The sequence below is a fragment of the Arachis ipaensis genome, chromosome B1, assembly GCF_059453495.1.
Source record: "Arachis ipaensis isolate K30076 ecotype BB chromosome B1, ASM5945349v1, whole genome shotgun sequence".
Lineage (NCBI taxonomy): Eukaryota > Viridiplantae > Streptophyta > Magnoliopsida > Fabales > Fabaceae > Arachis > Arachis ipaensis.
In genome coordinates this window covers 92,015,545-92,038,521 of record NC_142436.1, presented here as the reverse complement: position 1 = coordinate 92,038,521, position 22,977 = coordinate 92,015,545, and the positions used below count along the sequence as shown (strand labels likewise).

Below are 22,977 nucleotides of genomic sequence, written 5' to 3'. Positions count from 1 at the left end.
GATCTAATTTGCTTTCTGTTTTCATTTTCTTTCTTCTGCAACATCTACTTTCTGTTTTGGGTTTTGAATTGAGATTGAAGAACTCCATTGAATTTCTTGATATGAGAATCATCTTTGATTTTCTTTTATATAGTTCTGAGAATTGGAGAATTGGATCTGAATTTTTTTTGCTGTTTTTATTTTCATTACTTCTGCAATTTCTTTTCTGATTGGTCAAGGGAGTAATTGAGATCTAAATCTGCTTTCTGATCTCATTGTTCTTCTTCGATCTTCAATTTCTCTTTTAGAATTTCACAATTGAGCTAAGTTGTCTTGCTGTTTGTTTCTTTAAGCAATTTTCCATTTTTGTTTGGCTACTGAGCTTAATCTCTTCATCTCATAGATCTCTGATTTACTTTAGCTTGCATTTTCTAGTTCAATCCTGAATCCCAGTACCCAAATCCATTTGTTCTTCAAGCAATTTACATTTCTCAGCAATTTAGATTTAGCAATTTACATTTCTCGCACTTTAAGTTTCTGCAATTTACTTTTCTTGTAATTTAAGTTTCAGCTCTTTTACTTTCTTGCACTTCAAGTTTCTGCAATTTACCTCTTCTGCACTTTACTTTTCTGCCCAATTTACCTTCTGCACTTTTATTTTCTTGCAATTTAGCTTCTGTTAATCAAAATCACTCAAATCATTAAATATTCGCTTAACTAAATTTATCACCTAACTAAAATTGCTCAATCCATCAATCCCTGTGGGATCGACTTCACTCTTGTGAGTTTTTACTACTTGATGCGACCCGGTACATTTGCCGGTGAGTTTGTGTGGAACCATTTTTCCCTCATTAAGTTTTTGGCGCCGTTGCCGGGGATTGATTTAGATTGACAATGATTAAGTAGGGTGATAATTTAGATTAAGCATTTTTCTTTTTATTTCTACTAAGCACACTAACTGTTTGAATTTTTGCTTAAGCTAACACTAACCTCACTTTAGCAGTAGAGTGTTTCATTTTGGTTTCTGGTTTTGTGTTTTATGTCATGAAGAAGAGGAGGTGAATCCACATCTTTTAACCTTGACGAGAGAGCCCTCCGAAGATTGAGAAGAGAAGCGAGAGGAAAGGGAGTTATTGGTGAAGAGGAATTAGAGGAGGAAGATCAAGTAATGGATGATAAAATTCCAGATCCACCTGATGGTATGGCCAACAACAATGGCCAACCTCAGAGAAGAGTATTAGCCTCTTATACTATCCCCAACCCAAAGAATTGTGGGAGTAGCATCCTAACCCCCAATGTCCATGCCAATAACTTCAAACTCAAGCCTCAATTGATTACCCTCGTTCAAAACAATTGTCAGTATGGAGGAAGTGCTGCTGAAGATCCAAACCAATACCTCTCTGTGTTTTTTAGAATTTGTGACACTGTCAAAACTAATGCAGTCAACCCTAACATCTAGAAGCTTCTTTTATTCCCATTTTCACTGAGAGACAAAGCCACACATTGGTTAGAAACCTTCCCCAAAGGGAGCATTACCAGCTGGGATGATTTGGTTAGCAAATTCCTAGCCAAATTCTATCCACCCCAGAGAGTTATCAAGCTAAAAATTGATGTGCAAACCTTTAGACAGTAGGAAGGAGAGTCATTGTATGAAGCTTGGAAGAGGTATAAAGCTCTAATCAGAAGGTGTCCAAAAAGAATGTTCAGTGAATGGGTGGAGTTGCAGAATTTCTATGAAGGCTTGTCCTTACCTTCAAGGAAAGCTTTGGATTATTCCTCAGGAGGATCTTTGCAAATGATGAAAACTGCTCAAGAGGCACATGATCTCATAGACATAGTGGCAAACAATGAGTATTTCTATTCCTCTAAAAGGGAAGCAGCCCCAAAGAAAGGAATATTTGAGCTTGAAGGAGTTGATACTATATTAGCTCAGAACAAACTCATGCACCAGCAGCTCCAACAATAAATTAAAACAATGTCAAAGAGGATGGATGGATTGTAACTCGCAGTAGTAAGGACAACTAACCAACTATTAGTGGTGTGGGGACAAAATGAGGAAACCTATGAAGAGCAACAACCTGAACAACTGTAGTACATGCAAAATCAAGGCTATGGATCAAATGATTTCCATAGAGACACTTACAACTCATCCTGGAGAAACCACCCCAATCTGAAATAGGGAGAGAGTTAAAACTAGCAGCCTTGGCAAAGAAACTCAAACCAAAACAACTTCAGAAACACAAACCATCAAAACCATCAAAACATTAACTAAAATTCATACAAAAAACCACAAAATAATCAACCTCAACCCAACTACTATCCACCCAACAACTCATTCACTAACCAAAATAACTATCATTCAACCTCAACATCCCATAATCAACCACAACCACCCCAAGATTCTCAAAGGATCTCCAACTTGGAGATGATGATGGAAAAGATGATCAAGCACCAAGAATTGGCCAACAAAAACTATAAAGCTTCACTACGGAATCTAGAGAGGCAAATTCGTCAACTGTCCAAGCAAACAGTGGCTGAAAGAGCACCTAATGCACTACCAAGTGACACCATTCCCAACTCCAAGGAAGAATGCAAAGCCATCCAATTAAGGAGTGGAAGAACCTTAGTAAATGACAAGAGGCCAGCTGAGGAAGAAACTAACAAGAAGCCTGTGGAGAATGATGTTGGCAGCAAAAAGCAAGAAGGAGAAAAAGACAAGCAAGACCAAGAGAAGCTCAAGGAGAAAGAGGAACCTCAAGCTTCAAAGAAGGGAAAGCAAGCTATTGAGGAACAATCACAAGGACAGAGGAAGGAGGAGAAGCCATACACTCCCTCTATTCCATATCCTCAAAGGTTAACAGAGAGCTTAAATATCAACAGTTCCCCAAGTTCCTATAAGTGTTTAAGAAGCTAGAGATCATCATCCCACTTGCTGAAGCTCTGGAAAAAATGCCTCTATATGCAAAATTTCTCAAAGAGCTCATCAATAAGAAAAGGAGCTGGAATAAGAAAGAGACAGTGATCCTAACCCAGGAATGCAGTGCTGTCATCCAAAGAGGTCTTCCTCCAAAGCTCAAAGATCCAGGAGGCTTCATCTTATCCTGCACTATAGGCAACAGAAAATTGGACAAAGCTCTCTGTTACTTAGGAGCCAGCATCAATTTAATGCCCCTCTCACTAATGAAGAAGCTTGCAATAGAGGAAGTCAAGCCTAACAGGATGTCACTCCAAATGGCTGACAGATCACTCAAGATACCAAATTGGGTTGTGGAAAATTTATTAGCGAAGATTGGAGAATTCATTTTCCTTGCTGACTTTGTTATCCTAGAGGGACACAGTTTAATCATATTGGGACGGCCTTTCTTAGCAACAGCAAGAGCCATCATTGATGTGGAGAAAGGGGAGATGACCCTCAGGGTGCATGATGAAAAGATGATCATCAATGTCTTCAAGGCCATGCAATATCCTCTAGAGAAGGAAAAGCATATGAGAGTGGAAACGATAGATGAAGTGGAGGAGGAGCTACTGGAAGATGACAACCAGGAAGAACAAGAAGTGAAAATAGAGGTGGAACAAGATTTCATAGGAGAGGAAGTGGTAGAGTTCTCCTTAAAATGCAAGGCAGATGAGAAGATAAAACAAGAGTTAAAGCCTCTCCCTCCTTATCTCAAGTATCTATTTCTTGGAGAAGCAGAGGCCCTGTCAGTGATCATAAACTCCTCATTGAACATAGAAGAAGAAACAAATCTGATTGAAGTGTTGAAAGCTCACAAGACAGCCTTGGGTTGGACGATTGACGATATCAAGGGCATAAGCCCTGCCATCTGTATGCATAAAATTTTATTGGAGGAAGATTCAAGGCCTGTAGTTCAACCCCAAAGAAGACTTAACCCAACCATGAAGGAGGTAGTTCAAAAAGAGGTGATGAAGCTATGGAATGCTGGAATCATATACCCAATCTCTGACAGCTCTTAGGTGAGCCCAGTACAGGTTGTGCCAAAGAAGGAAGGAATGACAGTCATTTCCAATGAAAAGAACGAGTTAATTCCCACAAAGACGGTGACTGGGTGGAGGATGTGCATAGATTATAGAAGACTGAATGATGCTACAAGGAAAGATCATTTTCCCCTCCCATTCATCGACTAGATGTTGGCAAGATTGGCTGGCCATGCATACTATTACTTCCTGGATGGGTACTCTGGTTACAATCAAATAGTGGTGGATCCCAAGGATCAAGAAAAGACTTCTTTCACCTGTCCATTTGGAGTCTTCGCTTCCAGAAGGATGCCCTTTAGGCTGTGCAATGACCCTGCAACTTTTCAAAGGTGTATGCTTTCTATATTTTCTGACATGGTAGAAAAGTTTTTAGAAGCCTTCATGCATGATTTTTCTATCTTTGGCAATTCATTTAACACTTGCTTACATCAATTAACTCTTGTTTTGAAAAGATGCCAAGAAACTAATCTGGTATTGAATTGTGAGAAATGCCATTTCATGGTTCCTGAAGGGATATACTGATCATGCTGCTCTCAAGTATCTCATGTCTAAACAGGATTCAAAGCCAAGGCTTATTAGGTGGGTGTTGCTATTACAAGAATTTGACATTGAAGTGAGAGATAGGAAAGGGAATGAAAACCAAGTAGCAGACCATTTGTCAAGAATATCACAACAAGCTAATCAAGCTCCACATTCAGTGAATGAAAGCTTTCCAGATGAACACCTCTTACAAATCCAACAAGCTCCCTGGTTGCAGACATTGCAAACTACAAGGTTGGAAGGAAGATTCCCCAAGAATTCACCAAGCAAAAAGTTAAGAAGCTGCTCAATGAGGCCAAGAAATTCCTATGGGATGAACCATTCTTATTCAAGAGGTGTCGATATGGAATGATTAGTGATGAGCGGATAATTTATACCCTTTTTGGCATTGTTTTTACATAGTTTTTAGTATGAATTAATAACTTTTTATTATATTTTTATTAGTTTTTATTCAAAAATCACATTTCTGGACTTTACTATGAATTTGTGTGTTTTTATGTAATTTCAGGTATTTTCTGGCTGAAATTGAGGGACCTGAGCAAAAATCTAATCTAGAGGCTGAAAAAAGAATGCAGATGCTGTTGGATTCTGACACTCCTGCACTCGAGGTGGACTTTTTGGAGCTATAGAAGCCCAATTGGCGCGCTCTCAATTGCGTTGGAAAGTAAACATCTTGGGATATCCAGAAATATATAATAGTCCATACTTTTCCCGAGATTTGATGACCTAAACTGGCGTTGAAATCTAGCCTAAAACTTTTTGGCGTAAAACGCCAGAACTGGCATAATTCTTGGCGTTAAACGCCCATTTTGGCACCCAAGGTGGCGTTTAACTCCAATATGAGGCATATGCACGTGAAAGCTTGAAAACTCAGCCCAAACACTCACCAAGTAGGTCCCAGAAGTGGATTTCTGCACTATCTGCACTTAGTTATTCATTTTCTGTAAACCTAAGTTACTAGTCTAGTATAAAAACTACTTTTAGAGATTCACTTTGCAACTCATGACATTTTACACTTCATATTGTATCTTCTACAGCATGAGCCTCTAAACCCCATAGGTGGGGGTGAGGAGCTCTGCTATGTTTCAATGGATTAATGCAATTACTACTATTTTCTATTCAATCACGCTTAATTCTATTCTAAGATACTCACTCGTACTTCAATATAGAGAATATGATGATCCGTGACACTCATCATTATCCTCAAACCTATGAACGCGTGCCTGACAACCACTCCCATTCTATCTAAGCTCAACGTAGTCATTGGGTGACAACTTGAGTGCGTATCTCTTGGGTTTCTAATCCACGGACCGAGTCCAGAGGTTAGAACCTTCGTGGTATAGGCTAGAACCAATTGGCAGCATTCCTGGGATCCGGAAAGTCTAAACCTTGTCTGTGGTATTCCGAGTAGGATCTGGGAAAGGATGACTGTGAAGAGCTTCAAACCTGTGAATGTTGGGCGCAGTGACAGTGTGCAAAAGGACAAGGGTCCTATTCCGACACTAGTGGGAACCGACAGATGATTAGCCGTGCGGTAGCTGTACATGGTATTTTTCATCCAAGACAAGAAATCTGATAGTTGATTAGCTGTGCAGAGATCGTACCTAGTATTTTTCATCCGAGAGGAACATAAAGCTTGCCATTGAAGGAAGCCATGCGTGTTTGGAGAAGAAGACAGTAGGAAAGCAGAGATTCAGATGACAGAGCATCTCTGAAACCTCAGCCTGTTTCTCATTACTGAATCACAAGTACTATTTATTTCATGTTATTTATTTTTCATAAATACAATCACTCTTATCATTAATCCCCTTACTAAGATTTACAAAATAACCATAGCTTGCTTCAAGCCGACAATCTCCGTGGGATCGACCCTTGATCACATAAGGTATTACTTGGACGACCCAGTGCACTTGCTGGTTAGTTGTGCAGAGTTGTGAAAAGTGTAATCACAATTTTGTGCACCAATTAGGAAATGTGTTCCTGAGAGTGAGATGAGAGACATACTATGGCATTGTCATGGTTCAGCTTATGGTGGACATTTTGGACCAGAAAGAACAGCAGCCAAAGTACTTCAAAGTGGATTTTATTAGCCAACCATCTTCAAGGATGCTAGAGAGTTTGTTCATCAATTCCATGAGTGCCAAAGAGTTGGAGGATTAATAAGAAGGAATGAGATGCCTCAGAACTACATCTTGGAGGTAGAACTCTTTAATCTTTGGGGAATAGATTTTATGGGCCCCTTTCCACACCCTCATATTCTTTCAAATACATACTTGTGGCAGTAGAGTATGTCTCAAAGTGGGTGGAAGCCATAGCAACAACCATATGTGATGCACAAATTGTCCTTTGATTCCTTAAGAAGCACATTTTTACTAGATTTAGAGTGCCTAAGGGTCTTGTCAGTGATGGTGGTAGTCATTTTTGCAACAAACAGATGGAGAAACTACTTCACAATTATGGGGTGATGCATAAAGTAGCTACACCATATCATCCACAGACCAATGGCCAAGCAGAGCTTGCAAATAGGGAGTTGAAGAGGATTTTGGAGAAAACAGTGGGGAGCACAATAAAGGATTAGGCCAGAAAATTAGAAGATGCTCTCTGGGCATATAGAACAGCATTCAAAACTCCTATTGGAAAGTCTCCTTTTCAGTTGTTATATGGCAAATCTTGTCATCTTCCTGTAGAGCTTGAGCACAAAGCTTTCTGGGCCACTAAAATCCTCAACCTTGATTCTCAAGCAGCAGGAGAGAAGAGGTTATTGATGCGTGAGCATCTTTCCTATCTTTTCTTAGTGAATTTGCATCTAATTTGTTGAGTTTAATAAAGAATTAATTATCTTTTAGCCAATATGGATGCTACTTTAAATCTTTTGTAATTTTGTTTATTTTAGGTAGCATTTGGCTGGATTTGATGGAGTTTCTACAACACAAGAACCAAAGAAGATGGCAGCAAGGAGCGACGTGTACGCGTGACTGACGCATGCACGTGATTTGGAGCTTTCTATGGCGACATGTGCGCGTGACTGAGGTGTGCGCGTGACACGCGAAGAAGACCATCGACACGTACGCGTGACATGCGCCACATGCAGAAAACACAGAAAAATGCTGGGGGCAATTTCTGGGCTGTTTTGACTCAGTTTTCAGGCCAGAAAACACATATTAGAAGCTGCAGAATGGACAAAACGAGTGGTTCCCACCCATCAACTGAAAACTTGTTAATTAATTCTAATTTAAATTCAAATATAGATTAAAAATTAATGAGGATTAGATATAAAAGGGAATTCCAACAGGGTGATTCCAACACAACATTATTCCAATTCACAATTTACAATCCTTATTTTCACTTTGAACCATGAGCAACTAAACCTCCACTGTTAAGGTTAGGAGCTCTGTCTATTTGTATGGATTGATTTTATTGCTTTTCCTATTTTAAATCATGTTTGGATTTAAAATTTAAGAATTGTTTTCGCTCTTATCTTATGAATTTCGGTGGAACGGAAGTATGACCTCTTTCTACTTGAGTTCTTGTATAACTTGGAAAAGCTCTTTACTTCAACAACAGCTTGAAAACATACTCTCCTAAATTTTAATTATCTAGATTTAACGGGATACGTGACATATAATCCTTTTATTTTTGGTGATTAGAGTTTTTGTGGCATATAAAATGGAATTTGATCATCACCCTCTAATTGGAATTAATTGACCAAGGAATTGGCAGTTAATGAATTTTAGAGAAGACTAGAAAGGTCTAAGGAATTAGGGTCTAGTCACACATAGTTTGCCATAAATTAAATCCTACATGACTAAAATAGTTAGTAAGAAAAGTTAATCCGGAAAAATAGATAACTCTGAAACCTTAACTACCTTCTCCATACTTTACTCCCAATCCATTTACTTTACTATTTTAATTTCCGTACGATTGTTTAATGCTCTTTGAATATTTAAACAATCTTTTCCGTTTGTCTAACTAAGCCAATTAATCAATCATTGTTGCTTAGTCCTTCAATCCTCGTGGGATCAACCCTCACTCACCTGAGGTATTACTTGGTATGACCCGGTGGACTTGCCGGTTAGCTTGTGGACTTTAAATTCCGCACCAAGTTTTTGGCACTGTTGCCGGGGATTGATAGTGATTAACAACTATCAGTTGTTTGATCGAAATTTTTTTTAAAAAAACAAGCACTAATATTTTTTCTTAATTTCTGAAATTAAGTTTGGTATCACCTAGTTAATTTTATTTTAATTGTCTTGTTTATTTTTCCTGTTAATTTTCGAAAATTTTTGTTTAATTTTAGTTATTATTTTTGAAATTTATTTATTTATTTTATTTAGCATTTTTATTTTATTATTTTACACAGGATACCTCACTGGGACTTCTCTGTACTCTGACGTAGAGATTCCCACCTTTTCTTGTTTTCTGTTTGTTTATGTGCAGGAACAGAGACAAGGAAGCTCTGTTAGACTTTTATCCAGAACCTGAAAGGACTTGTAGGCGACGTTTACAACAAGCAAGACTTTGCAAGGCTGCAGAATCCACTATGGATCACAATAATGCTGTTAATGCCAATGTGACAAATCCAAATGAAGAACAAAGAAGAGTGCTTGGCTCTTACTCTGCTCTTACTGCAGATCTTTATGGAAAAAGCATTGTGGTGCCTCCTATAACTACGAACAACATTGAGTTGAAGCCACAATTGGTCACCCTGGTGCAACAAAACTGCCAGTATCATGGTCTTTCCCACGAAGACCCAAATCAATTTATTTCTAATTTTCTGCAGATTTGTGATACTGTGAAGACAAATGGAGTGAACCCAGAAGTGTATAAACTCATGCTCTTCCCGTTTGCTCTGAGGGATGGAGCAAAGCTATGGCTAGATTCTCAACCCAAGGAGAGCTTGAATATATGGGACAAGGTTGTTACTGAGTTTCTAACTAAATTTTTCCCACCAAAGAAGCTGACTAAGCTTAGGGTGGAGGTTCAGACCTTCAGGCAGAGGGATGGTGAAACACTTTATGAAGCTTGGGAGAGATACAAGCTACTGATTAGGCAATGCCCTCTGGACATATTCTCTAAATGGACCCAACTAGATATCTTTTATGAAGGCTTGGGTGAAATGTCCAGGATATGCTTAGATAATTCTGCAGGTGGTTCATTGCACAAGAAGAAGACATCGGAGGAGACTATTGAGCTGATTGAATTGGTTGCTAGTAACCAAAATTTATACTCATCTAACAGGAATCCTGTGAGCTCTGAGGCTCCTCAGAAGAAGGGTGTTATGGAAGTAGAAGCTCTTAATGCTCTTCTTGCTCAGAATAAACTTATGACTCGGCAAATAAGTCTACTTACTCAACAGATGGGTGGCATGCAAGTCTTAGCCATCAACACCCATAACTCACCTCAAGAGGTCTCTGATAAACCACTATTTTACGGTTTATCTTGTGTTTAATTGAGTGGTTTCCTCAAGTCTTCACCCACTTATTCATACTAATTGCTTGATTTTATAACTCCTTCCTAGTATTGTTTTATGGTTGAAAACCTACTTCCTAGAGACCTTTAATTAGTATATTTTAATTCTCCTATATACCATTCGATGTCGTGATCCGTGTGTTAAGTGTCTCAGGTTTTATAGGGCAGGAATGGCTTGGAGAATGGAGAGGAAGCTAGCAAAAATGGAAGGAACACAAGAAATTAAGGAGATGACCAGCGAACACTGACGCGCGCGCATGGCTCACGCGAACGCGCGGAATGGAGAGAATCACAGCGACACGAACACGTGACTGACGCGAAAGCGTGGATTGGAGTCTGCACGAAGGACGCGAACGCGTGGACGACGCGTACACGTGACAAGTAAAATCGCTGAATGACGCGAACGCGTGGATGACGCATACGCTTGACCTGCGCGATCTGCATAATTAACAGAAAATGCTGGGGGCGATTTCGGGCCACGTTTTAACCCAGATTTTGGCCCAGAAACACATAATAAAGCCAGGGAACGTGCAGAGACTCAAGACACATCTACACCTCTTTACACAACTTTAGATACGTTCACAAATTCTCATTAGGATAGTTTTAGGTTTTAGATCTGAATTTAGAGAGGATTACTTCCCCTCTAAATTCTCTTTACATTCATAGTTAATTAGTTTTATGCTTTTGGATATTGAAGAAGTCATTACTTCCGTTGAAGACACTATTCTAGTTTGTTTACTCTGTCCCTTATTCTTCCATATTCTTATTTATTTTATTTAGAGTTCTAATTGGATTATTTTCATGAATTGTTAGTGCAAAGGATTACTTAATTTTTAATTAATTTTGAATCCCTATTTTTATTTAATTTATCATGTCTTCTTATATTTTTATGAGCGTTATATTCATGTCAATGGAGTAGATTCCATACTTGACATGGGGGTTGATTAAAAGGAGACACTTGAGTTGGAAGGCTTAAGTGTTGATTAATCTAGACGTTGTTGGCTAGTTCTGTATTTACTAACGCTAGACCTTCCTAAGGGAGAGGACTAGGATTTGCGAATAAAGGTTAGCTTAATCACTTGACATTCCTTTATTTAGTAAGAGTTAACTAAGTGAAAACGACAACCTTTTTAATACTACACTTAAGAGATCCCAACAAGGATAGAACTTCCAATTAATCATTCCTCTAGTCAAGGCTTTTTATTTAGAATATCAATAATTATTCTTAGTTTATTTTTATTGCTTTACATTACAATTATTTGATTGCTCATTATTCAACTCTCAAAACTCTTGGAAAATTCCTAATTAATAAATTAGCACCCTTTCCTACAACTCATTGGGAGACGACCTAGGATTCATACTCCCAGTATTTTTAGTCTAAATTTTTATGACACTCTTTTTCAATTGGAGAGGCGGATTTTAGCTGGTTAAGCGCTATACTTGCAACGCTGTTCTCTTATTAAAAATCTCTTAATTGGTCTAACTTCTGCCACGCACCAGTTTTTGGCACCGTTGCCGGGGAGTTACAGTTGTGTGCTAAATTATTAATTAGTGTACATATTTTTTTTTATTTGCATATTTTATTTTTATTTTTTTACCATGAGCTATATGTTTCTTTCATTGAATGAAGCGTTCACTGCCTGATCCGAGCTTAGCTGCGTTTGATCCTAAAATTGAAAGAACTATTTCACGTATTAGGCGAGCTCGACGTCGGTTAGCCTCTGAGGGTGGTGAAGTGATTGTTATCGATTCACCAGTCTCATCTGAGGGCAAATCTGAACCACCATCTGAGAGCAAAACAAGCTCCTTTACTACTGATTCAGTTAATTCACGTGCAGATAACATGGCAGAACCTAGCAGGATTACTCTCCACGAAGCTGGAGCCCTAGATTTTACAATGCAGCCGTATCAAGTGCATCACCCAACTCTGGTTGTAGATTTCGAACTGAAGACTACACTAATCAACTTAATGCCCAAGTTTCATGGCTTACCTGCTCAGGAGCCCATTGACGTGGCGGAAATTGGCGAGTTGAGAAATTATTATAAGAGATACGTTGCAAGTATAGTTCTTAACCAACCAAAAATCCGCTTATCAATTTAGAAGGGTTGTCACAAAATTAGAATTAAAATACTGGGAGTATGAATCCCAGGTCGTCTCCTAATGAGTTGCAGAAAGGTGTGCTATTTTATTAATCAGATGTTTTCTAAAATGGTTTGAGTTGATAAACGGGAAATTAAATCAAAGAATTTATGTAATTTAAATAAAAACCTTGACCGAGAGTAGATTAGTTGGAAGCCCTATCCTTGATGGAGTTCTCCCAAGATAAAAGTGATAATTGAAGGTTGTTCTGCTTAGTTATCCTTTACTAGGTAGAGGAAAGTCAAGCAAGTTGGAAGGCAACTTCTATTCACAAGTCCTAATCCTCTCCCTTAGGAAGGACTAGTGTCAGTGACTAGAGGGCGATCCAACAATAAACCCAATTACAATTTTTCTCTCGATCGTTCCAACTCAAGGTTTTCCTTTCAATCATCTCCCAATCAAGTTATGGAACCACTCGCTCATTATGAATGTAAACTTCATAAAATAAGGAAGAGAAATAAAGAGAGACATGATAAATAATAATCCAAAAGATCAATTGAAAATAAAAATAGTTCTTGTATTAATAAATTCTAAAAATAATCCAATAATAATTCTGAACAGAGTAAGGATATGAAAGAGTAAGTGACAAGTAAGGAAAACAAACTAGAATGATGAAGTCTTGGTGGAGGCAATAACTCTTCTCAATATCCCAATCCAAAAAGCAATAAAAAATAAAATCCTAAGAACTATGAATGTGTAGAGAAGAAACCTAGAGGAGGAGTAAAGTTAGATCTAAAACTAAAATTATGCCGAATGAATGTTGTCCTTAGTCTCTGCTTGTTCCTTGGCTCTAATCTGCTTTTCTGGGCCGAGAACTGGGTCAAAACAGGGCCCAAAATCGCCCCCAGCGAATTCTGCAGATTCTGCAGATCGCGCATGTCACGTGAGCGCGTCCTCCACGCGTTCGCGTCATCCAGCATTTTTCCTTGCCAAGCGTGCGCATCGTCCACGCATTCGCGTCACTTGTGCAGTTTCCAATCCATGCGTTCACTTCAGGCACGCGAGCGCGTCACTCCGATTTCCTCTACTTCGTGCGGTCGCGTGAGCTATGCATCCGCGTCACTCCTCGCTTGTCATCTTCTCAATTTCTTGTGTTCCTTCCATTTTTGCAAGCTTCATTTCCAATCTCCAAGTCATTCATGCCCTATAAAGCCTAAAACACTTAACACACAAATCATGGCATCGAATAGAATAAAGGAGAATTAAAATACATAACTAAAAGTCTCTAGGAAGCAAGTTTTCAATCATGGAGTAATTTTGGGAAGGAATTGTAAATACATGCTAATTTAATGAATAAGTGGGTAAAGATTTGATAAAACTGCACAATTAAACACAATATAAACCATTAAATAATGGTTTATCACCCATCAAGCACCTCAGGGATTTTCAGACAGCCTGTTCTACTGTTAGGCGTCAGGGTGCGAATGAAACTTCTATTCTGTTAACTGCTTTCCCATTTTCTCTTGAGGGAAGGGCAAGGGAGTGGTACTACTCCCAACCTGAAGTGACTGTTACCAACTGGGATACGCTCAGGAGAGAATTTTTGGAGAAATACTTTCCAACTTAAGTAACCGAGAGACTAAGGAAAGATATCTCATGTATTGTTCAAGGTTAATCAGAAACTCTCTATGAGTACTCGGAGCGTTTTAAGAACCTTCTGGATGCATGCCTCCATCACATGATTGACAGACTAGTGTTAATCAGCTATTTCACTCAAGGCATGAAGCCTCGGGATTAAACTACACTAGATGGTGCTAGAAAAGGTTCTCTGAAGAAGTACAAGACCGCAGATGAAGCATAGCAACTGATCAGTGACTTAGCTGAGTTTACTAGGAACCAGAGGCACAGGAGCACCCATTCAAAAGCTATTGCAGAAGTTTCCTCTAGCACTGAGACTTCTACTCTTACACAGAGTATATGTGAAATGACCAACCTACTAAAGTAATTACATTTGAATCAACAACAACAAGCTCAGCCTTCCCCACCATAGCAAAGCCAACAGTTAGTACCCCAAAGAGTATGCAGCTTATGTGCTGATTATAGTCATTATACTGATAAATGCCCATAGCTCCAACAAGAAGATAATACTGTGGCAGCTACTCATAACTTCTATGACCGCCCGAATCAAGGATACAATCAACAAGGCGGTAACTACAACCAAGGTGGAAACTATAACCAAGGATGGCAGGACAACTCCAACCAAGGTTGGAGGGATAATTCTAACCATGGCTGGAGGGACAACTATAACAGAGGAGGCAGAGACAACCAAGGAAATCAGAGGTAGAATAACAACAACAGACAGCAGAATCAGAACCAACCTTACAGAGCTCCTCACCTAAGGCAATCACAAGGACCCCAGCAAAACCAACAACAAGTACCACAAATCACTTATCCCACTTCCTCATCAAATGACGAGATGCTTCGTTCTCTTGCACAAGGACAACAAGTCATGCAGACTACACTAAACTCTACTCTAAATGGTCTGAATGCCACTTTACAAGCTCTTGCCGCCCGGATAGATTCACTACCTACTTCCACTAACCAACCTTTAAACCCTAGTGGAATTCCTTCTCAACCCTTACCTAACCCGAAGGGTGTCATCAATGCCATTACTTTGAGGTCCGGAACCACACTGCAAGTACACGCCCCATCTGAAGATGTGATAGAAGTGGAAGATGCTGAAGAAGAAGAAGAAGTACAAGACAAGGTTGAGGAAGAAATAGCTCAGCAAAGAAATGAAGCACCAAAGGATACAGAAGAAACAAGTGGCGTCATTCCTATCCCATTTCCACACCTTGCAAGAAAGTCTAGAAAACAGATGGAACTTGATCCCAAAATGGTAGAAATTTTCAAAAAGGTCGAGGTAACTGTTCCCATTTTTTATGTTATTCAGCAAGTACCTAAATACGCAAAGTTTCTGAAAGACTTATGCATACATAAAGATAAAATTAATGAATTAGAAACTATTCCTTTAGGTAGTTCTATATATGCTTTAATGGGAAGTATACCTGAAAAATGTAGTGATCCAGGTCCATGCATGGTTAACTGTACCATTTGAGGTGTAATATTTTTTGATTGCATGTGTGACTTAGGAGCATGTGTTAGTATAATTCCATTATCTATGTATGATACTCTAAGGCTCCCTCCCTTAAAAAGGACGGCAGCTCGTTTTGTGTTAGCAAATAAAAGTATTATTACAGTAGTTGGAATTGCTGAAGATGTACTAGTGAGAATTAAGGGGCTCACATTTCCCATTGACTTCTACATCCTGGAAATGTCACCTAATGACTCAGGAAGACCATCATCAATCCTGCTTGGAAGACCATTCCTGAAAACCTCAAAGTTCAAGCTGGATGTATTCTCAGGAATTTACTCCTTTGAGATAGATGGTAGAATAGTAAGTTTCAGTTTAAATGAAGCTATGAAGTACCCTCCGGAAGGTCATTCTATCTTCCAGTGTGACATCATTCTATCTTCCATAGCTGAAGTTCACCAAGAAGAATTAGAAGAGAAGCACATGGAACAAGGTCCAAGTGTGGGGACACCTTCTGAACATTATGACAATACTTTACCATTACCACCAGCCCCGGATGATCCAGAACCTAGCCATGAGCAGAAATTGGAATTAAAGCCTCTTCCTCCACACCTCAAATATGCTTACCTTGAGGATAATCAGAAGTTTCCAGTTATCACTACAAGGGAACTCACTTCTCAACAGGAGGAACAACTGCTTAGTGTGCTGAAAAGACATAAGAAAGCAATTGGATGGAGCTTGGCAGATATAGTAGGCATCAGTCCTCAAGTTTGTGAGCACAGAATATATTTAGAAGAGGAATCAAAACCTGTACATCAACCCCAAAGAAGATTGAATCCAACCATCTTAGAAGTTATCAAGAAAGAAGTAACCAGACTACTTGAAGCATATATCATTTACCCCATCTCAGACAGTGAATGGGTCAGTCCAGTACAAGTGGTGCCCAAGAAGTCTGGAGTCACAACAATAAAGAATGAGCATGGAGAGCTTCTGACAACTAGAGTGCAGAATTCATGGAGGGTTTGCATTGACTATAGGCATCTCGACCAAGCTACTCGCAAGGATCATTACCCCTTGCCATTTATTGATCAGATGCTTGATCGCCTGTCAGGTAAATCCCATGATTGCTTTTTAGATAGTTATACAGGATATTTTCAAATTCATATAGCTCCTGAAGATCAGGAGAAGACTACTTTTGCATGTCCCTTTGGAACGTATGCTTATAAAAGAATGCCTTTTGGCTTATGTAATGCACCCGCTACTTTCCAAAGATGCATGATGAGTATCTTTTCAGATCTTATTGAGAACTGTATGGAAGTATTTATGGATGATTTTAGTGTATATGGCGATTTATTTAACCTTTGCTTGGATAGTTTAGTTAAAGTATTAGACAGGTTTGTTAGTTCAAACCTTGTATTGAATTTTGAAAAATGTCACTTTATGGTAAAACAAGGGATTGTTCTAGGACATGTTGTCTCTAAAACTATTATTTCAGTACATCCAGCAAAGGTGGATGTTATTTCTAGTTTACCTTACCCCTCCCCGTGAGGGAAGTCCGTTTGTTCTTGGGCCATACAGGTTTTTACAGGAGATTCATTAAGGACTTCAGTAAGGTAGCATTACCTTTATCCAGACTGCTGCAGAAAGATATTGAGCTTAAATTCAGTGAGGATTGTATGAAAGCATTTGATAAGCTGAAGATTGCTCTCACTCAAGCTCCAATTGTGAGAGGACCAGACTGGAGCCAGCAATTTGAAATTATGTGTGATGCCTCCAACCATGCAGTAGGAGCGGCACTGGCTCAGCGCGAAGGTAAGGACCGCTTCGTAATAGTGTACTCGGACCATGCAGCTCTAAAATATTTATTAGCTAAAAAAGAGTCCAAACCAAGGTTGATACATTCGATACTGCTGCTGCAAGAATTTGATTTAGAAATTAAGGATAGGAGTGGTAACCAAAATTTAGTGGCAGACCACTTGAGTCGCCTTGAGCATGTTAAGGACGACTCCACTCCTATAAATGATGCTTTTCCATTTGATAGCTTGCGAGCAGTATCTGAAGTAGTTCCTTGGTATGCACTTGTAGCTAATTATCTAGTTAGTCATACTTTCCCTCCAAATTTTACCAAACATCAAAGGGACAAGCTGAAAAGCGAGTCTAAATATTACATATGGGATGACCCATATCTATGGAGGTGTGATGCTGACCATGTAATTAGAAAGTGTGTGCCACAATCAGAATTCCAGTCCATTTTAGAGGCATGCCACTCTTCTGAGAGTGGAGGACATTTTGGCCCTCAAAGAACAGCTAAAAAAATATTAGACTGTGGATTCTGGTGGCCTACTCTTTTTAAAGACGCTGCTGAATTTTGTAAATCTTGTTCCCCATGCCAAAGATTTGGTAATATATCCAAAAGGGATGAGATGACTCAACAGATTATGCTTTTCTGTGAAATTTTTTATGTTTGGGGCATTGACTTCATGGGTCCATTTCCAAATTCTAATGGTTACCTTTATATACTGTTAGCTGTAGATTATGTTTCTAAATGGGTTGAAGCGATTTCTACCTGTACTGATGATGCTAACACTGTTATTTCCTTTGTTAGAAACCATATTATCTGTCGCTTTAGATCACCACGAGCAATTGTGAGCGATCAAGGCACTCACTTTTGTAACAGGAGACTAACAGGATTATTGAAGAAGCATGGGATTGTTCACAAAGTAGCAACCGCTTATCATCCCCAGACCAATGGACAAGCAGAAGTGTCTAACAGAGAAATTAAATGCATTCTGGAGAAGATAGTAAAAACCCATAGGAAAGACTGGAGTGCAAGGCTACAAGATGCACTCTGGTCATATAGAACAGCGTACAAGACACCCATTGGGATGAGCCCCTTCCGCTTAGTATACGAAAAAGCTTGCCACCTTCCAGTGGAGGTGGAACACAAGGCTTTCTGGGCTGTAAGGGAATGCAATATGAATTTTGAAGAATCTGGTGCTGAAAGAAAGCTGCAACTAGCAGAATTAGAGATTCTTCGCCTAGAAGCATATGACAACTCCATGCGATACAAAGAGAAGATGAAGGCTGTCCATGACAAGCACATTAAAAGGAGAGAATTCAGACTAGTGGAGTTAGTTCTTCTTTATAATTCTAGACTGAGGCTTATGCCAGGCAAACTAAGATCAAGATGGGAAGGTCCCTATAGAGTAGAAAAGGTAGAGCCATACGGAGTTTTCCACCTGCGTCATCCTTCTAGCTCTAAATTCTTAAAGGTCAATGGACATCGCCTGAAGCTTTATCATGGAAAGAAGATAAAGGATCACAAAGAACTAGAGGTTTTCCTTTTAGAAGACCCACCAACAAAAGCAGAATGAGCCTGAAGATGTCCAACTTAAGGATGTAAAAGTAAAGTGCAAGGTGGGAGACAACCCACCATGGTAAGATCGTTTCGTTTCAGTCTTAGTTTTATTTTACTTTATTCTATTTTTGTTTTTGTTAATGACTCTTCTTATAACCTCTTCATATAACTGTATATAGCCTGCATTTGTATTTGCATTCTGCATATAAAAAAAAAAGAGGCACGCGACGCGCCAGCGTCGCTGACGGGTCCGCGTCATAGATGCCTTGGAAACAGGAAGAAAAGAAGGAGAGTGTCATGCGAAAGCGTGGCTGGAAGCGTTCCTTAGGAACAAATACGCTCACACGACTGCGTCACTGACGCGTCCGCGTCATTTGAAAATAGCCTCCCCACGCATCCGCGTCACCCACACGAACGCGTGGCCCTAAAAATCGACGTAAAAAAGGTATATGGCAGTAAGTTATGATGGAGCTGGGCTGGAATGGTGCTGGAAGCACCAGCCCTATCACGCGACCGCATGCCCTACGCGGCCGCGTCGTTTACAAAAATATGGCCATTCACGCGATTCAGTCCCCCACGCGAATGCGTCACCTAGATTTTTGGCAATATACTTTCAAAATAGAGAGTTGCGCGAACGCAAGGCTACACTCGCGCCAAAGGCACAAATCAGACCACGCGATCGCGTAACCCACGCGTCCGCGTCACCTGAACTTATTGCCCACCACGCGATCGCGTGACCCACGCGTCCGCGTCACATGCGACGCACAGCTTATCCAGATCAGCCAAGATATCTTATCTTTTCTTCCCCAAATCTAAATATTTTCTTTCCCTTCTTATTTCTTTCTTCTCTCTTCTTCCCTTTTTATTCTTTCTCATTTTTTTACTTTTGGATCCCTTATTTTTCACTTTCATTAACAAGGTTCTTTTCTTTCTTCTTTCCCTCTTTACTTTTCCTTTATTATTTTTATTTATATTTTCTTTTTCTTTTCACTTTCATTATCTATATTTTCCTTTTCTTTCTTTTCTTTTTCTTTTCATTCCTTTAATTGGTGATTAGAAATTTAATTGGGTTATTAGTTACTTCTATATTTTGCTTGTGAGTTATTGTGGAATTGTTTGACAATTACTATTACTTCTTAAAAGGATTGCTTGCATGTTCAATTTAATACTTTCAATAACATATTTACCATGCACGCTATGTGTTTGTGAAAAAGCCCATATGGCATTGTGCATTATTTTTATATTACTCTATTCTACTACTCTAATGCCTGTTTTTCACAAAACTCCTTTTATATTTTATTCATTAAATATAATTATCAATACAAATAGGTTGTTAGTTTGAAAGGTTGGGTAATCTAACTTGGACATTGAATGCTTGATCTATGCTACTCATGCCTTTGCCGGCATGCCAATAAACATCTTCCATTTAATTGCCATCACATGCACTTGCTATATTTCCATTGATGAACTTTTCACATGTAGTCTAGACCATGTGTTAACGACATCCTTCTTTACCGTGCATTGATTATCACTTATCCCATCCCCTTCCTTGCTCTAACCCTTAAGTTCTTAAGTTACCTTCTTTTTCCCTTTTCAGGATGGCCACCAACAAGGAAAGGAACAAAGAGAGCACTAGTGGCAGAACCATCTTCAACAGCAGTAAATCCCTCAACCAAATGAATCAAGAGGATCGTCATGGTCGATGAAAAAGAAAAAGCTTTCCCAGCAAAGGACACTGTGCGGTTCCCTAACCGCTACTGTGAGCAGATGTTCCCTATCCTGGCTGAGAGAAACTATAATAATGAGCACCTTCTCATCCTCCCGACCAACATTGTTGAATTTGTTGAGCCGCAAATTGAACAAAGACATTGGGGATTCCTACGGAGACAGCAAAGGCAGGTTAATCTTTCATGGGTAGTTGAATTCTACTCCAATTTTCACATGCCAGCCATGTAGTCTGTCTATGTCCGTCAAAAGCAAGTTTCCATAACAGAAGAGGCCATTCAACGAGCTTTAGATCTTCCCCCTACTCCAGAAGGATTGGACGCATTCCAAGAAGCCTCATTCAAATGCCAGACATACCAATTTGACTAGGACGCCGTTCTCAAAGTTATAGCACAACCTGGCAGCAGATGGATCTATGGATACCATCGATCTCGACCTAAGATCATATTGGCTTCTGCACTCACCTTAGAGGCTCGAGTATGGGCACAGATTATGTCCCATTACGTCTTTCTGAGCACTCACGAGTCCTCCTTTGCTGCAGACATGGCTGTTCTACTCTGGTGTATCCTTACAAACCATCACCTCAATTTACCAAGACACATTCGGCATGCTATGGGACACGTACAGATTGCGGGTAACCTACCTTTTTCCCGCTCTGGTCTTAGATCTAGTCTCGGCAGCCGGTGTCTCTTACAGAGCTGGGGACACTAAAGCCATGATTCCACGAGATGATCAGATCGTCCCTAATGGCAAATATATCAGACCTCCAGTAGTCACTGCTAGCCGGCCTGCAGAACCAGCCAAAGACATTCCTACTCCTTCCACATCACAATCACCTTCAACAAACCAATTGCTTCATCAGATAATTGAGAGGCTAGACCGGCTTGACCGAAAAGGAAAGTAAACAGAGCGCCGTAACAAGCACCGATTTACATACCTCAAGGAACTACTTGTTGGTCACCACCCACCTAAAGAAGAACCAGACACCCCAGACTCTACTTCATTTACCAACACAGGGAGCCATGACGGTCCCGATAGTGGAGATGCTGCTACCAGCCCCCCTTTGTTCCTGACTAATGGCACTAAAGACAGTGCCAAGCTTTAAGTGTGGGGAGGTCGGTCAGTACCTGACTTCCGGAGATAATTTCTTTTCCTTAAACACGAATAAAATAGGATATTTAGTTAACTTTTCTGTTCTTAGGATAGGATAAATTGCATAGATTATTTGCATGAATGTTATAATTGGTTGAAAATCAATTAGTTTCTTTTTAAGACCCCATTTTTGAAAAAATTTTACTAATTTAAATCAAAACTTTTGTGTTAAACTTGTTTAGAACGTTGTATTTGGAACATAGTTAAAAGCTAGAACACACAACCTATGAGACTTGAGCTTAATGACATGGTTACACTATTTAACCATAAATATTTTATTCTTGTGTGTTTGCTTCTCTATGATTGTAATCTATATTTTGTTTCATACTATATGTCCAATATTTAATGTGTTATATGCATGCATATGATTGAGACCGTCATTTTATTAACTCACTTACCCCAAATAGCCTACCCTTCCATTCACATTTGTTAGCTACTTTGAGCCTTTTAAATCACATTTGTTCTATATTCTACCACATTACTAGCCTTAAACAGAAAAACAAGTAATACCCCAAATTGAATCTTTGGTTAGCTTAAGATAGGAAGTGTGTATCAATTAAAGTGTGGGAAATTGTGGAAACATTGTTTAATAAGGGAATGTGTCATGATAAAATGTTGGAAATTTGGGTACCTACTCAAGTGAAACTAAGAAAAACGATAAATCCATGTGCATTGGCAATGTTATTTTCATGAAAAAAAAAACCAAAATTATTCAAATAAATAAGAAATTAGATAAATGAATAAGGGGACAAAATTACCCCAATGCTAAGTTAAGATCAATAAAAATCAATGCACATGTGATACAAGTTAAGAAAAAAAAAGTTAATGCATGAGTATGTAAACTAAAAGTGAGAGAATTTTGGGAAACCTAAGGATGAACTAAGAAGAAAATAGAATATGTATGTTAGGTGATAGCTTAGGATAATCAAGGATTCAATTTATAGCTCACTTAACCATATATATACCTTCACCTTTACCTTGGCCCCATTACAACCTTGAAAAGACCTCATGATGTTTGCATTGGTACATTAAATATGTAACGACCTAATTTTCAGTATGTCAAGATCATACCGAAAACTGAGTGCTACTAATTTGTCTTCCTAATTATTATCTATTATTTATCATATGAGCCTGATTCGTTGTTGAAGTGTTGTTATTTTGCGGGGTAATTTTTTTTTTCAAAACATTTAAGTTGTCAGGCATGAACATACATAGATGATATCATAAGTAACAACAAGATAAGCAGTCAAAAGTAAACACACATTTATATAAATTCATACATCTTAAACAACTGACATCATTCAGTCATCCAGCCTTTATTAGATCATAGATCTTTAGTTAGAACACCCCTAGATATAGCTAGATAATAACCTTATACATATACATATATATATATATATATATATATATATATATATATACATACAACATCCCAGGCCCTGACTTGTTCAAGGAGTCCATAAGCTGGAGCCCAGGCTAGCCTAGACTCTTCACTCACCTAGTCCCTCTAAACTACTAATGTGAGGGAAAGTACATTCTAGGTCTTCAAAACTCAAGTCAGGTAGAGCGTCATCAACGAACTAC

General features: G+C 39.0%; 1 protein-coding gene across 1 annotated transcript; it reads left to right on the top strand.

Moving 5' to 3' along the window:
* The first annotated feature begins 2,928 nt into the window (after positions 1–2,928).
* Positions 2,929–21,145, top strand: LOC107608997 (uncharacterized). The gene is made up of 2 exons (XM_016310811.1): positions 2,929–3,805; positions 20,907–21,145. The coding sequence occupies exons 1-2, from the start codon at positions 2,929–2,931 to the stop codon at positions 21,143–21,145; spliced, it is 1,116 nt and encodes a 371-aa protein (XP_016166297.1).
* Positions 21,146–22,977: the final 1,832 nt, after the last annotated feature.